Source organism: Tamandua tetradactyla, chromosome 5 (assembly GCF_023851605.1).
Source record: "Tamandua tetradactyla isolate mTamTet1 chromosome 5, mTamTet1.pri, whole genome shotgun sequence".
Taxonomy (NCBI): Eukaryota; Metazoa; Chordata; class Mammalia; order Pilosa; family Myrmecophagidae; genus Tamandua; species Tamandua tetradactyla.
This window is the reverse complement of record NC_135331.1, coordinates 101748695-101764255: the sequence shown is the minus strand read 5'-3', so window position 1 is coordinate 101764255 and position 15561 is coordinate 101748695. Positions and strand designations below refer to the sequence as shown.

The window sequence follows — 15561 nt, the reverse complement described above, 5'->3', positions numbered from 1 at the left end:
ATGTATGGTGGAGGTGGGGGAATTATAAGTTAAAACATTTTTTTTTTCTTATAGTTGCTTGGGAAGGTTTAATTTAGGGTTTGGGATTATGGGAAGGCAGTGTGGTCTGATGGGAGGAAATGGAGGCTAGCCCTGTTACTATGTAACCTGGTCCTCAGTCTTCTAATCTGCAATAAAGAGGTATCAGTATCCTTGTGCCCTACCAATTTCAGAGGGATGGGCAAAAATGTATCCAAAAGTGAGGATAAAAAGTAGTAGCAATCTCCTGCCATGGGGTTAGATTCCCCATGCCTGTCCACAAAAAAAAAAAAAAAAAAAGAAAGAAAGAAAAAAGCATTTATGCATTTAAAAAAAATGTATTTTTATAAATGCATTTTAAGAGAACATGCATTTATAATTGCTTATTGAATTCTTATTTTGTGTCAAGTACTGCTCTAAGTATTTTACAAATATTAACTCATTTACTCCCCCATCACAACCTTAGGAGGTCAGTGAGGTACAGAGAGGGTATATAAATTGCCCAAGGTCACACAGCCAGTTCGATAGGTCCAGATGTGGACTTGAGTCTATGCTCTAAACCACTGCGCTCTAATGCCACTCCAAACAAAGAGCCACTTCCACCAGGGAGACAGGGGCTGGGGACTGGTCACTACTACTTTGGAAAAATGTCACACCTGTGCCTTCCCTCTTGCTTGTAGCTCCCAGACCTTCCACTTGGGTTTTGGGTTTGTGATTTGAGGTTCCATGGCAGGTATAGGCCACATAATCTGTAGCAGCATTGGCTTTGGGTGAGAAAGACCAGACTTCTAACCTGGGTAAATTAATTACTCATTCTGGGTCTCAGTTCCCTCATCTGTAAAATGGGGATAATTCAGTGGTGGGGTTGTTCTGAGGATTAAACAGGATGATTTATATAAAGCTCTTAATAAAGTTCAAGGTGCACAATCAGCTCTAAAAAAATTACTATTGTCAGTATGGTACAGGATAAAAAGGATTGGTTTAATATAGGAAAACTAGTAAATACAATATTTAAAAAATATAGAATTTAATGTGATAGCACTTCTCAATCAGGCTGGGTTTCTTGTTTAGTCCTAAGGGTTTCTGTACTGTGTTAGGGACTCTACCTCTAAGTGGCAGGGAATATTCTCAGACTCTTCAAACATACCTATTTGTCAGAGGCTGGGAGGTGTGGGTACAGGAAGGTGATTCTACACCAAGATGGGTCAGAAATTCAGAAAAGAGAACCAGTTATTGATCACCTGCTGGGCATAGTACCAGGCTCCTTAACTGCATTAGCGTTTGGTCCTCAAGATAAACCACATAAGGATGTGATGGTAAGCACACTTTAAATGAAAATTGAGGCTCAGATAGGTTAAGTAACCTGTCAAGGTCACAAAGCTCAAGAATGGTGGAGCTGGGATTTGAACCCATGTCTCAATGACTCTATTATAATTGGAGGGAACTTGTAGGATGTCCAAAAGGGAGGTCTCAGCTACCCATCACTAGCCTTCTGCCTTGCCACATCCCTACCCTCCCATCTACAGGCAAGAACTGTGTCTGGTGAGCCAACATCAGGCCCCAGCATGCACCACTCAGGGCATGCCAGGGCCTGGACCCTCTGGTGCTTTGGAGGACACTCACGCTGCTAGCACACCCCCACCCCAAGCCTCGTAGGCACTCCCCTCCTCTCCACACCTGTGCCTCAGAGGAAGGCCCTGGGGCCCTTCCCTGGAGGGCTGCGCACAGCCTCATTTTTTCCAGGGCTGCTTCGGACCCAGGAAGAGGTTAGAGAGTGGTTTTAGGTAGGGCAGACTGGGTCCCCCAGGGCAGTGAAGTACTCAGGCTTGCTCTGAGCGGCCAGACCTCTGCCCAGGGGACCCAAGCAGGTGGCAGTCCACAGTCCCAAGGGCAGCGAGCCCCTCTGACCTCTCCTCCCACTGCCCAAGTGTCCTTCCCTTTTCTGGAGAATGAGGGGCCCAAACTCATTCTGCCTGGGACCACCCACCCTAGGCAGTCAAACAGGCCAGGAGGGACAAAGCACGCTCCCTCCCCCCACAACAGGGCCTTTGCCCCACTCCCTTCTCGGCGTCTCAACCCTTTCCCCACCGCACCCTCCAACGCAGGCCTGGGCGGCTCATGAATGAACTGCACTGTGTGGGGCGCAAGGAGAGGACACGCTCCCGGGGCCAGCCGCCTCCTTTAGCTCTCTGACCAGTCTCCAGAAGGGCTGGGGCAGCGACCGGCCTCGCGCCAGCACCATGAACCCTGCCCCAGGCCGGCTTCGGGGATAGTCGGCCCTGGGAGCAGGAGAAAAGATAAAAGCAGCCGAGGGCGTCGGACTTGGCGACCCCGGAATCCAAAACTCGGGGGCGGGGGCGGTTGCTTTCCCACAGCGGCGCCAGGCTCGTGGGGCGCAGCTGGGACCCAGGGAAGGCGCGGAGGGGGCGCGCACCTGGACCTGGCAGGTGGAGAACAGTGGCCCTCGGTGGCCAGGGTCCCACCCCTTGGGATCTCCCGGGGGATGGGGACACAGGGCGGCGCACATCTGGACTCCCGGCAGGGATCGCGGAATTCACATCTGGATCGGGATGGAGCGGGGTTGGGGGCACCGCGCGCCACTGCTGGTTCCCTCGGGCCCGGGCACCTCTGGGTCCCGCAGGAGCTTGAAGGGAGGGGACACGTAGCTGAGTCCGGGTTTTTTTCTTTGGGTGGTGGTGGTAGGCTCAAAGAAAAGAGAAGGGACTGGGGAGGGGTCGCGTACTCACCCCCAGGCGCAGACTCGGCTCCGGCTCCGAGCCCCGGGTTGGGGCGGGGCGGGGCTGGGGGGAAGGGGGAGGGGGAGTCGCCGGGCGGCTCGGGCTCCAGGCTCCTGCGGCGGCCGCGGCAGTGTATGGGGGAGGGGGAGGAGGAGGGGGAGGGAGGGGGAGGAGGGGGCGGGGCCCCGCAGTTCCCACCCCTTACGCCAACACACGCTAGGCGCGTGCGCACCCTCAGATCCCCGCGCACCCTCAGATCCCCGCCCACCCAGGTGGGGCTGGCGCGCAGGCGCAGGGAGGGGAGGCCGGGGTCGGGGGTGGGGGAAAGGGCGGCGCTTGGCTTGTGGGGCTTGTGGCGGGATATTCCTGGGCGGCGAGAGTGGTATGGCGCGGGGCGTCGCGGTCCTAACTCTCTTCTCGTCTCCATTTCTCCTCTGCATTGGGATAGGCTCACTCCCCAAGGGTGGGTTTAGAGAGGCCGGAGAGGGAGGGAAGTGGGCCCTTTGGGTGCAGGGGAGAGGAGAGGAGGCCTCTGAGCCGGACCCGACTCCCTCCCGCTCCCCATGGGCGCAGGGAGGTCCCCGCGCCCCCGCGCCCCCCGCGCTCACCTGCCTTCCCAGGGATGTGGGACCAGCTCGGGGAGGGACGAGCTGCGGTCAGGCGTCCGCACCGGTCTCTCTGGCGCGTCTTGTCCCCTTCCCTCCTCCTCCCTCCCCTTTTCCAGCTTGGATCTCGAGATGACTTTGTGACTCGTTTGCCAGGCGCTTCTGTGGAGTGAGTCCACTGCTTTCCCTTCTGTCATGCGGGGGTTCCCTGGTTTCTCATTTCACCAGAGACTGGATCTGCCAATGGTTGAGACCGGAAAGATGAAGACTGCGAGAGAGATGTGTGCATATTCTTTCTATATATCACTCACACAAGTACATCGCACAGGCACGAGGAGCCCCAACTTGTTCATTTCATTTTGGGTTCCTGGAAGGCTCTCTTCCTTTCAGGTTTTAAGGGGGGTGGTTTGAGGACAAAAAGGAAATATTGCTTCCCACAGTACGCAGCAAATGAACTTGGCGTGAGAGATTAAATGGACTGGATTTATAAAGAGGTTTAAAAAGGGCGTATGAGAGAAACACTCCAGGTTATTTAGGAAACGCTGGAAGTCTGGGAGAGACCTAAACCTGGGTTGCTGATGGTAATAGGTAGCTGCCTCCCTGCCGTGTTAGATAGAGGAAGGACACTTCCTGCCTGGGGTGTCAGTTTCTTGTGGTTGGTCAGCATGTTACTGTCTTTTTAAAGGGCTCATTAGTAGCTTGTGGATACAACTGTAGGGTTTGGTTTATTGCGTTGTTTTTCCTACTGAGTTCCATTAGTGATTTGGAAAACAGGTCAGTGATGAAAAATGAAATAGAATGTAAGCTACTGTAGTGCAGTGCACTTAGTGAGGTTAAGTATTGTTTCTTGACACCTGCTTCAGGTTCAAACGCTCCTGAGTGTCCCAGGAGATGTGGTGTGTTTTTTTCCTGTATGTCACAGAAAAGTTTGGAAAACATTGTCTCCTCTGTCCTCCTATTTGTCCTCTTGCCTTCCTCATCCTGAGTTTTCAGTCAGTTAAAGTTGTCCATGAGGTTGCAGCCAATACCAGGAATATGCAGTAAAGGGCAAAGTAGGTCCTTTCTTCAGGGAGGTTGCTACCTGAGAAGAAAGAAGGTTCACTCTTTGTTTACTGAAAAGACATGCAATTGCAAAGCAGAGATTTTCTTGGGGTAGGAATATATGTAGGATTCCTCTTCGTTGGCAGGGAGGTTGGCATAATTAGGGGTCAGTTTCTCATCTGTGACTGAAAGGGAGCTGGGGATGAAGTGGTCTTTGGTAGACTGCCTGATAGGAGTCTTTGTAGATTTGGAGTCTTGAAGCTGTTTTTGGATAATTGTGAGCAGTTTGGATGGAACATAATCTTTGGTAGTTGTTTTTCTTGGAATGAATTGTCCTGAGCACCTCCTGGATGTTTATTTCCTGTGGAACATTTAAAATATTATGTTGATTTTATGGTCACAAAAGCTGGTGTGTTCTGCTGCTTATGTCGAACCATAAAATTCACTTTGAGGCCCAGTGGTGCTCATAATGGATATCTGAAGATAGAAACAGAGGCCATGGTTACCTGGTTTTTGGACTTCTGAGGATCACTAAAATGCATTTCTTATATGTTATGATTTGTTTAAATAACACAGTTATGAGTCTGAACATGTGGTGGATTCCTCACTTATTTCTGCTTGTGTCTAATTAAGGACACCACATATTGACAGTAAATGTGAAGGAGTGTGTGTGCCATCAAGTGAAAAGAGGAGGCATGTCAGAAAACCTGGAATGAGAAATGAGCTAAGTGCATTGTGGAATCCATGAAAGCACAGTGGCCACAATTTTTTTCTTTTTGTTGTTGTTCCTCAGTATGATGGGTACAAACCTTTCCTGAAGTTCGTTTTGCAGATGGTGTTCTGTTGGTCACTGAACATAGTCGTTTGGACCGTCCTCTACTCCTAGAATCTTAGGGGGTGCAAGACTCCTTTAAAGCTTATCACACCCCACTCCTGTCTTCAAGGATTATGACACCTGGACCCACCTCAAATGAAATTTCCTTTTGTTCTTGTTACTCTAATACCTCTGTGGGTTTTGGCTTGGGAGGGTCTCTAAATCAGGTTATGGTTTAGCCTTCTTTTTAGGAGGCTGGTGGTTTATCCTGGGTCGTAGTTTACCTTGGTGTGATTTTACATGTGCATTAGCAATGACAGCCAGCACGTGTGAGAGGACACTGATTCAGATCTCAGAAACGTTACTCTGGGTCGGGTCATGTTCTGTATTAGTGAGGGGTCAGATAATGTGCTATCTTAGTGAGAAATGTGCCAGCTAGCTTATTATTCACTAGTGAAACTCAACTCAGAGTAAGAAAGCATCCCCTGCCCACCCCACCCCACCCCAAAAAAGCCAGAAAAAAATTTATTAATGTTCAGTGGTGGTAGATGCTTATTTGGTATGAAAATGTATATTTTTTGACTAGTTGCATTTCCTAATATAACTTATATGGACACGTTAATCAGGCACCATAAGTACGTGGAACCTTGAATAGGGCATGAGATTTTGTGGGTTTTCCCAGCGTGATGCCCCGATAAATCCCAGAGTGATTTGAATAGTTAATAAATATTTGCAAAGTCCCCTTGGGGGATGGCAAGAAAGGGGGAAAATTCAACTTCCCCATTTGAAGAATCCCTGATATTCTCACAAGCAGTAGGGACAACCAAATCAAGAGGCTGAGCTCTCAGTCGTGGGATTTGTTCATATGAAACTTATCCCTGCAAAAAAACAAAACAGACATTCAGTGGTAGAATGCTCGCCTGCCTACAGGAGACCCAGGTTCGAGTTGCGGCCCGTTCCCCCTCCCCCGCCCTGCCAAAAAAAAAATCATTACAGAAGGAGCACTTTTCCACGTTTACTGTAAACCAGAAAATACTTTCAAGGCAAGTGATGTTTAAAGAAACTGACACCCATGGTACTGCCCTGAGAATCAGGGGGCCAAGCTGTTATGCTAGGCCAGGATCTGGAAAACAGACTGCCTATTCTACAGCCCTGCTCCCTACTGGGTAAGTCAGAGAGGGATCCTCCACGTTATGATAGTACCTTACATGAGCAACACTAAAGCACTTTGATTTCCATGTCTCTTTTGCTCCTCCCAATGATCCTTGCTTGACAGTTATTGTGATCTGGAGAAGTGGTTCCAAGGTCACAGATTTAGCAGTAGAAGTAGAGGAGGGTGGAGTGGGGAAGATATACTTTCTATCAGTAACATTATCTTTTTGTGTACAAGGACCCCCTTAGGCTTTTTCTTCTCTCCTCACCCTCCTCCTCACCAGACATGTCCATAAAATCACAGATCCTTACCCCTATTTCAGTATTAGTATTCATAGGAACAGTATATGTGTGTGATTAAGTAGAGCCTAACTTTGCTTTGTGCAGTTTTTCTGAATTTGACCATACCAAGATTGTTACAAACTTATTTCTGGACATAGATTTTTAAAAAAATTTTTATTAATAAAACCGATCAACATACAATATGAACATTCTTTGCTTTTCATCACATAGTTGTATATTCATCATGGTCGTTTCTTAGAACATTTGCATCAATTCAGAAAAAGAAAACAGAAAAAAAATTCATACATGCCACACCCCTTACCCCTCCCTTTCATTGATCACTAGCATTTCAATCTACTAAATTTATTTTAACATTTGTTCTCCCTATTATTTTTATTTATTTTTTAATCCATATGTTTTACTCATCTGTCCATAAGGTAGATAAAAGGAGCATCAGACACAAGGTTTTCACAATCACACAGTCACATTGTGAAAGCTGTATCATTATACAATCATCTTCAAGAAACATGGCTACTGGAACACAGCTCCATGTTTTAAGGCAGTTCCCTCCAGCCTCTCTGTTATGCCTTGACTAAAAAGGTGGTATCTGTTTAATGTGTAAGAATAACCTCCAGGATAACCTCTCGACTCTGTTTGGAATCTCTCAGTCATTGACACTTTTTTTTGTCTCATTTCTCTCTTCCCTCTTTTGGTTGAGAAGGTTTTCTCAATCTCTTGGTACTGAGTCCCAGCTCATTCTAGGATTTCTGTCTGGACATAGATATTTGCACACAGCTCTGCGGTGGGGCTGGGACAGGGGCAAAGCTAGAATACATAAAATCCATACTTTGAAATAATTGAGAGTTGTCAGGTCTATCTAAGAACCACTGCTTTAAATAATTTTGTAACAAGGTAGGGTATAAATTAAATAAGTTAACAGATACAGGTCAAGAACCCTGAAAATGTTTTCCTTTGTGAGTAAAATTGAGAAATGAGGTTCTGTCAATGGCAGCTATGGTAGAAACAGCCCACTAGTCTGTTGAGGGGTGCTTTGCTTATTGGTCATGAAGTTGTGAAAGCTCACATCTTGGTGGGCTTAATCACAGTCAATGTCAGTTTTGGTCCTAGGTTGTGCTGGGTTTAGTGCAGATATTTCTTGAACAGGCAGCTTTTTAATTCCCAAGTTTAAAAGTATGTTCAACTAAGATCATGTAACAGCCTCATTCAGAGGACTGTTTGATAGAGGAGAAAGAGTACTTGCCCTATACCTGGTGTATTTGTTTCTGTGAAAGTTTATTAGCGGTTAAAGCAGCATCTTAGCTGTGCGGGGTTAATAGAAACAGCTCTGGCTCCTATCCCAAATTGTCGTCTACTAACCTTGGGAAAGTTGACAAGTCTCTTAGCATTTCTGACTTCATTTCTCCATCTGCAAAATAGTACTTACACTAATGGTACTTTGTTGAGCTGGCAACTACTCTGTGTTGCCCAGAAAGTGGCACCCGAGTCTTCTGAATGCCAGTCTTCTTTAAGGACAGTGCTGTAGAGAAGGAAATATCATCGGGGTTAGTCTCTTGTGGAACTTGTCGCCCTTGCCCCTGGGCTTTTTCTCTACATGTTTCCTTTCCCTTCTGTGGCATGCCAACAGAATCTCTCTTACCTACTCCTTTGTGATTGTGCTGATATTTTTATTTGTTTTGTCCTATTTCTAATGGAGCCCATTCCTCTTGAAAGGCCTTTAAAAATGCATGTCCTATGCTAGGCATCTAAAAATTGACATTGTTTAGGTGGAAACAATAATTATACCTAGAGCTGTGATACTAAGTACAACATTCTGTTGCTCCTCAAACCTCAAGTAATGGTACTTTCCAGCTTTCCACTTCCAACCATCAGAAGTGTAGGTCAGTTTTGTTGAAAATGAGCATTTGGTGCCTAGGAATTTCCCTGTCGCTGGGAGCCTCAGAGAAGGGTATAAGAAAAACCACCAACCCCCCCAAAGCAGAGCATCTCTGGAGCTGAAGGATGAATTGCAGCTCCAGGATGAATAATTTTATTCATTTAACGAGAAGTCACTGGGCTCCAGTGTGTGCCAGCCACTCTTCTGGGCCCTGAGTTTGTAGCAGTGAGCAGGCAGGAAGGGTATTTACCTTCACGGAACACACGTTCCTATGGGACCTATAAATTGATGCCAAATGAAAGGCTTACCTCTGTGTCTTTGAAATCCGTAGCCCTCCCTTGCCTCCACAACCAAAGGGAGATTTTGAAGTTAAGCGAAGATAGCAAATGAGTATGACTCTTGGATTGCATTAGCAATTTCTTTTTCCTCTTTCTTTCCCTCTTCTTGTAGGGAAAGGTTGTGATTCGTATTCTGTCTAGGAGGGTACTAGTCTGTGTTGCCCAGGAAGTGCAGTAGAGTCTTCTGCGTACTAGTCTTATTTAAGTGACAGTATTGTAGAGAAGGAAATATCATTGGGATTAGTCTCCTTTCCAAAACAAGACTCAAAATAACATTGCTTTGCATTTATGAAACAAGGCATTATATATAGACTAGAGGCGAAATGAATCAGGGCCTGTGTCCACAGGGTGGATTTATGCTAGGAATTAACATCAGGGTCAAAGTTGCTTTGAGGGAAATTACTGCCTCCATTACTCTTCCCTGATCTGAACCAGTTATTTGGTGGTGGCATGAGGCATTGTTCCCCAGTGGGCAGTGTAGGCGCTAAGCCCAGACTGATGATTCCAGGGGCCTGGAAACAGTGTGGGCTGATCCTCCCACGACCGACACCATCATTCTAAAGTGTGTTTGCATGCCATGTCCTGGTTCCTGAAATAGAGGCAAGAGTGCTGCAGTGTCGGTGTGGAGCCATAGGTTGGGGTGGGGGAGTCTGTCTTTCTGTTGGCTACCTCAGTTTTATTTAACAACTATTTATTGCACACCTATTATTTAGCCTGTTCTGCATTAGGCTGCTGGAAACTTTTGCTCTGTTGGGAGTAGGGGCACAACAGATTTTTCTTGGGAGGCATAAGAGACATATATACAATAAGTGAATGTATTTGGTTTATTTGTGCTTTCAGGATCATAGAAATGCTTCTTGCTCTCCATTTGATGTTTCAGTCTTTTGGGTCTGAGTCTGGAAGTCAATTACAGACCCACCAAAGAGCTAGTGAAAGTCATTAAATCAGGCCTTTTCTTGTGAAATGGAAGTGCTCCCTGGAGACATGCATGTATTAGTCTTGTGTTTGAGGGCAGTACAGAGCAATTCTCACAATCTGAATCTAAGTAGTTCTTAAATTCCTGTAGTGAAATTAGAGGCCATGTTATCAGGATCTCCACGTTTCTGAGTTTTGTGTAGTGAGTAGGATGTTGAGGGATATCAGCCTATCTCAAAAAAGAATCCAGATCTGTTTGGCATCTGAGTTTGGAAATCAAAAGTTGGAGTGGTGAGAGTTCTGTTGGTGTGAATAACCGTAAGTCCACAGTGTTAGGAGCGGTAGGAACTCATGCTCAGTTTGACACAAAGCTTCCTGAAGGAGATATGTGTGGAACTGGGTTGAATTTGGCTGGACAGAATGGGCAGGGTTGTGGGGGTGGCTTGTGAGGAAGACCGGGAGAGGAAGCCTGGATTTGGAAAGGCTCAGTTTCTGCTTATGCATAGACAGCCCTGCAGATTTCAGGGAGGTGCCTTAAATGTGGGGTTTGTTATTGTCATTGAGTCAGGAAAGTTCTGGGAAGCCCCCAGACACACTTCTGCAGTTCTTGAAGAAGCAAGAGTAGAGAGGCAGGATGTCGCGGTTCTCAGAAGAGGGAGTGTGGGTGGTGCTGGGTTAATTTTGAAACTGCTGTGGAGTATTGAGGAGCTTCTTTTCTCCCAGGGAGTGAGAGCAAGGGCCTGCCAGGATCCGATAAGTCCTGGCTGAGGAGCTGAGGTGCAACCTGGCTAGAATGGCTACTTTTCAGAGCTGTGGTTTTTTTGGTAGTCAGTTTTTAGTTACTGCTCAGAATGTCGCACTCTTCTTGCCACCTACAGTACAGATTGTCTTCAAAACCTAAATTGAATTAAAATGAATAGTTTTCACCTGGCATATCTGTCTGTGTTTCAGTTCAGCATGCATTGTGATTACGAGTAAAATGTGGATCTGTTATCAGACTGTTCTTGATGGAGCAAGAATGATTTATGATCGGAGAAATATTAATATTTAAACTGAAATTGCCACGTTTTCTCACTGTTCGTTAAGAGCATGGGTTCTGGAAGCAGAATACTGGGGTTCAAATTGCAGCCTAGTCACTCTTAACTGTGTGACCTTGGGCAAGTTATTTAACCTCTCTGGGCCTCATTTCTTCATGTATAAAATGGGGCTAATAATAGTACCCATTTCCTAGAGTTTTTTTGTGAGATTTAAATGAGATTGTACAGGCAAAACACTTAATTTAGTGTCTGACTCATTGTAACTACTCAATAAATGTTCATAAAGAAGGAAAGCAGAAAGAGCCCAGGTGACCTTTAAAGCTGCTTCAGATTCTGGGCTCTTGTGTGCAGTGAGTTTTGTACAGCAGAGCGAGGCAGCCAAGTGTGATAGAAATCCCCATGGACTAGAAGCTGGGTCCACTTCTGGTTCTGACCCCAATTAGTTGTTGGTCCATAAACAAGTCATTAAATGAGACATGACTAGGTTATGATGATGAGGAGAAGGACAAAGAAGATAGCTGATGGATGCTGAGTGCCAGGTTCTGTGCCAAGTGCCTTACATGGCTTACTGCAGAAGACTCATAACCACCTGTGCGCGGGTGGTTATCCTCATATTATCCTCATATTACAGATGGGTAAATGGAAGTTCAGATGTTTAGTTACTCGTTCGAGGATCACCTAGCTAGTGAAGGTAAAGCTGCCTTCATCTGATAGTCTTTAATTCTGTGTCTAATATTAATAGTTCTATAATAGTTTTTTTTTTAATTTTTAATTGATGTATATTCACACACCATGTAGTCAGCCAGAGTGTACAGTGGTTCATAGTATCATCATATGGCTGTGCATTTATCATCACAATTGACTTTTTTCTTTTTTTGTGAAAAATAACATATACACAAAAAGCAAGAAATTTCAAAGCACATCACAACAATTAGTTGTAGAACAGATTTCAAAGTTTGGTATGGGTTACAGTTCCACTATTTTAGGGTTTTACTTCTAGTTGCTCTAAAATACTGGAGACTAAAAGAAATATTGATATAATGATTCAGCACTCGTACTCATTTGTTAAACCCTACCTTCTCTGTATAACTCCATCATTACTTCTGACCTTTCTTCCACTCTTTAGGGGTATTTGGGCTATGCCCATTCTAATTTTTTCATGTTAGAAGGGGCTGTTGGTAACATGGGATGGGGGATGGAACTAACTGATGTTCTGAAGAGGCTGGCCTCTCTGGATTTTAGGACTTATCTGGTCCAGGAACCCATCTGGAGGTTGTAGGTTTCTGGAAAGTTACCCTAGTGCATGGATCCTTTGTAGGATCCATATATTGCCCTAGGTGTTCTTTAGGATTGGCTGTACTGGTTTTGGTTGGGGTTTGGCAAGTTATGACAGGTAGCAATGATTAACTGCAGCTTAAGAGCAACCTCTCAGCCCTATTTGAACACTCTCAGCCACTGATACCTTATTTGTTATACTTCTTTTCCCCCTTTTGGACAGGATGGCATTGTTGATCCCATGATGCCAGGGCCAGGCTCACTGTTGGGTAACTGCCTTCTTTTCCATTTAATTTTCTGATCGTAATTACATTTGACCAGTGCTTTATGGATTGTCTTAAGGAAAACGCTGGAGAGTAAGATTGGGATTTGAGACTAAATTGTAGTTAACAAACATTTATGGAATGGCTTGGTATTTCTTTGGCAATAAATAATGGGTTTTTCCCTCGCCCTTATTAAATAAAATCTTATCTGAGGTGCTTTGAACTTGTGCAAGGCTAAGTTATGTGTAAACACTACAGTGTTAGAGGCTGGGAACTTTTCTGAGTAGGGTTCTTGAATGAGGGCTTCTATAGCCAAACATTTGGATGTAAGTATGGGTGTGTTTTACAGCTGGAATTACCAGCTAGCTGTAGGTTTCCCTTAAACATGTTCCTAAATGATGCACAGGTGGTACTGGAAACTGGAGCCTTCCACATTTGTTAATGCTAGGGAGCCATAGGATTGTGCTTCTGAAAAAATGTAGTTTGGGGTTGTTATTTGCTGTTCTATTTCTGTGCTCTTCCCAACCCTGCTCTCAATTGTAACATAGTGTTGGGAGTTTTTCCACCTTACAGTGTTGTTTAGGAGACCAACCTAAATATAGACTTGGTCAGTGACCTAGCAAAGGCAGCATTGGCTGTACCCTGCTAGTCTTGAGCTGCTCAGGTGTCCTTGTTTTTACATTTGGGGGAAAGGTGATGTGGTGACAGACAACTGGGGCAGTTGCTTAGACAACCTGCTTTCTTTCAGGAAGCTATAGTAGAGGTCTTAGAAGGCACTGCATGTCAACAACTGTGCAGTTTTCCCTCTGTGCAGAACTAGGGAAGTGGCCATAGGCTGGGTGTACAGCAGGGGATTGTTTTTTCCTCCATCTGTGGAAGGGATAGAATGATGAAGGTGTTCTCTGTGCTGTTTTATGACTTACAGCAAGGACTGTTGTGGGCCATTCCTGCTCTCCAGTCCCAGAGTTAGAGAATGAATCAGCAAAACTGTTCCCTAGACTGTCTGATCATTTGTGTATCTTTTAACCATTGAGATTTCTATTTAGTGACTAATGATCTTGTGCTACAAGTGCCATCTCTCCTGTAGAAGTACCCAGTAGTCTCTTGACTGGTTCTGAGTAAGGACTCTGACTTAGAATTAAATCCTTTTTTTTCCCTTTTTCCTGCAGGATTTGCCATTTCTGCATCCCCATGGCTCTCTGTGCTGGGCTCTGGGGCCCCTTCACTCATGTAAGGAGAACACTCAGCCAGCGCTGTTTCAGGTGACTTCCCATTAAGTTCTTATAACCGTGTCTTGAGTGAACTTCCTGAGGGCATTGTGCTTTTCCCCCGTTTTCAGAGTTTATCTAGAAACTATTTGAAAATAGCAGGTCAGGGGTGGGCTAAATTATTGAGTAGTAGGTGAGGGTTTTGGGTCAGAAACCCTTCTAGTGTGGCTAGAAGGGGAATAGAAAATCAGGGAGGTGGGCATGGGGTCAGGAAGCATGGGAATCAGGCAGAGCTAGGGTTTGTGCAGATCGCAGTAAAGGGGAGAACAGATCAAGAGATGGCTTGCTGTCAGAGGTGGAATAGGAAATGGGTTATGGCAGAAACTTCTAAGTTTCCATCTTTTCATGACTCTGGTGGTGAATCTGATACTTCTTGACCCTCTCTTTCCCCCAGTGAGTTAAAAGTAAGAAAAAAATCTCTTTTAAAAGCAAAGCCTTTTTTTTTTTATTATAAAAATAATGCAATGCTTATTAACAAAAACTGAAGCATGATAGAAGTGTGGCAACCTCCCCTCTGTTAGAGGCTAAGCTGGGACAGTGAGCACAGGTGGTGCTCCTGTTGGCAAACACACCTGCTGGCCCCCTTCATGCTCTCAGGCCAGGAGCTCCTATTGAGTGCTATGCCTGGGGTGAGTCAGATGAGTTGAATAAGAGTTGCTTCCTGCCCTGGGAGAATTCTCACAGTGGCCAAGGGAGCAAACTTGAAAACAAATCACTACAAGAAAATGTGATGGCTGTAATAATCTAGGCTTATATGGCACTTTGAAAGGCCTAAGGCATGCCTAGAATAGGCATATAGTTTGAGAGAAGAAGAGCCCTGGAAACCCCTGCGTTTAAGGTACTAGCACTAGGGAAATAGAAATTCCACTGCAGTCAGGTTGCTTCGTAGCTTATTATCTGCCTTTTAATAGGTACTCTTTATAAAATATTCCTTTCTCGTGGGGAAAAATGTTCAAACCAAAGATTATCTTGACTTGTTTCCAGTTTCTGCCATGTTGTGTAAAGAGATTCCCTTAGCCAAACATACTCACTCATATCTTCTGATTCCAACAACATGCAGATGAGAACATTTGGGAATACGTGTGTTGTTCTGGCAGAGCAGGTTTTGCAGGATAGGCATCCGGTGGGTTCTGGCACAGAGTTCTTTAAGTCTTCAGAGTCCTTTTGGTAATTTAAGGCTCCAAGTTAAGGCAGTCATGAAGTTCACTGTAACAGAAAAATTGGATTGTCAAGGAGAGTGTTTTTGGTAGAGATAAGTATTCATAAGCCTTTGATTGTCCAGGCTCCATTGAGCTGCCCTGGGTTGTATACTGTTCAGTGTGTGTGGCTGATGCTCACTCACTTCCAAGCCTGGGGACGTCTCAGGAGAGACAGCGGTCTCAGCCTGTTTTTCCTCTCCTGCAGCACCTCTGGGAGTCTCGGTGCAATTCAGAAGATGACTCGGGTACGTGTGGTGGACAACAGTGCCCTGGGGAATACCCCGTACCATCGCCCTCCTCGCTGCATCCATGTCTATAACAAGAAGGGGGTGGGCAAGGTGGGTGACCGGATCCTCCTGGCCATCAAGGGGCAGAAGAAGAAGGCGCTCATCGTGGGACATCGCATGCCTGGTGCGCGGATGACCCCCAGATTCGACTCCAACAACGTGGTCCTCATCGAGGACAATGGGAACCCAGTGGGGACCCGAATTAAGATACCCATTCCTACCAGCCTCCGCCAGCGGGAAGGCGAGTACTCCAAGGTGCTGGCCATTGCTCAGAACTTTGTGTGAGGAGAGCCCGCGCTTCTGGCTGCCATGGGGCTTGCGGGTGGAGCAGGCCCAAGCCCCGCATCTTTGCTGAGAGGGACGTGGGGCTGGGAGGCTGCTCCCTTCACACAGGGGAACAGTCCTGTGTGAAAATAAACATTCACGTCTGTCTTC

At 45.8% G+C, this 15561-nt stretch overlaps 2 protein-coding genes across 7 annotated transcripts in view; one reads left to right on the top strand and one right to left on the bottom strand.

Moving 5' to 3' along the window:
* TMEM63B (transmembrane protein 63B) overlaps positions 1-3523 on the bottom strand; it is a 24277-nt gene extending 20754 nt beyond the window's left edge. The window contains exon 1 of one of the 3 annotated variants that reach the window (XM_077161914.1): positions 3365-3523. Coding sequence is in view for 1 of the 3 variants with exons in the window: in XM_077161912.1 (XP_077018027.1) it covers positions 2453-2545 (93 nt within the window). In the remaining 2 variants the exon portion in view is untranslated. Of the gene's footprint in view, positions 1-2452; positions 2567-2765; positions 2882-3364 lie in introns of those variants that run through there. The other 2 variants (XM_077161913.1, XM_077161912.1) reach the window with 2 other exon arrangements.
* Positions 2990-15561, top strand: MRPL14 (mitochondrial ribosomal protein L14). 4 transcript variants are annotated; one of them, XM_077161919.1, is made up of 3 exons: positions 2990-3028; positions 13542-13634; positions 15045-15561. In XM_077161919.1, exons 2-3 carry the CDS (start codon positions 13564-13566, stop codon positions 15409-15411), a joined length of 438 nt encoding a protein of 145 aa, XP_077018034.1. In that variant the 5' UTR covers positions 2990-3028; positions 13542-13563; the 3' UTR covers positions 15412-15561. The 4 variants fall into 4 exon arrangements, with proteins under 4 accessions (XP_077018034.1, XP_077018032.1, XP_077018033.1 ...); XM_077161917.1 differs by lacking the exon at positions 2990-3028 and adding an exon at positions 3066-3138; XM_077161918.1 differs by lacking the exon at positions 2990-3028 and adding an exon at positions 3118-3219.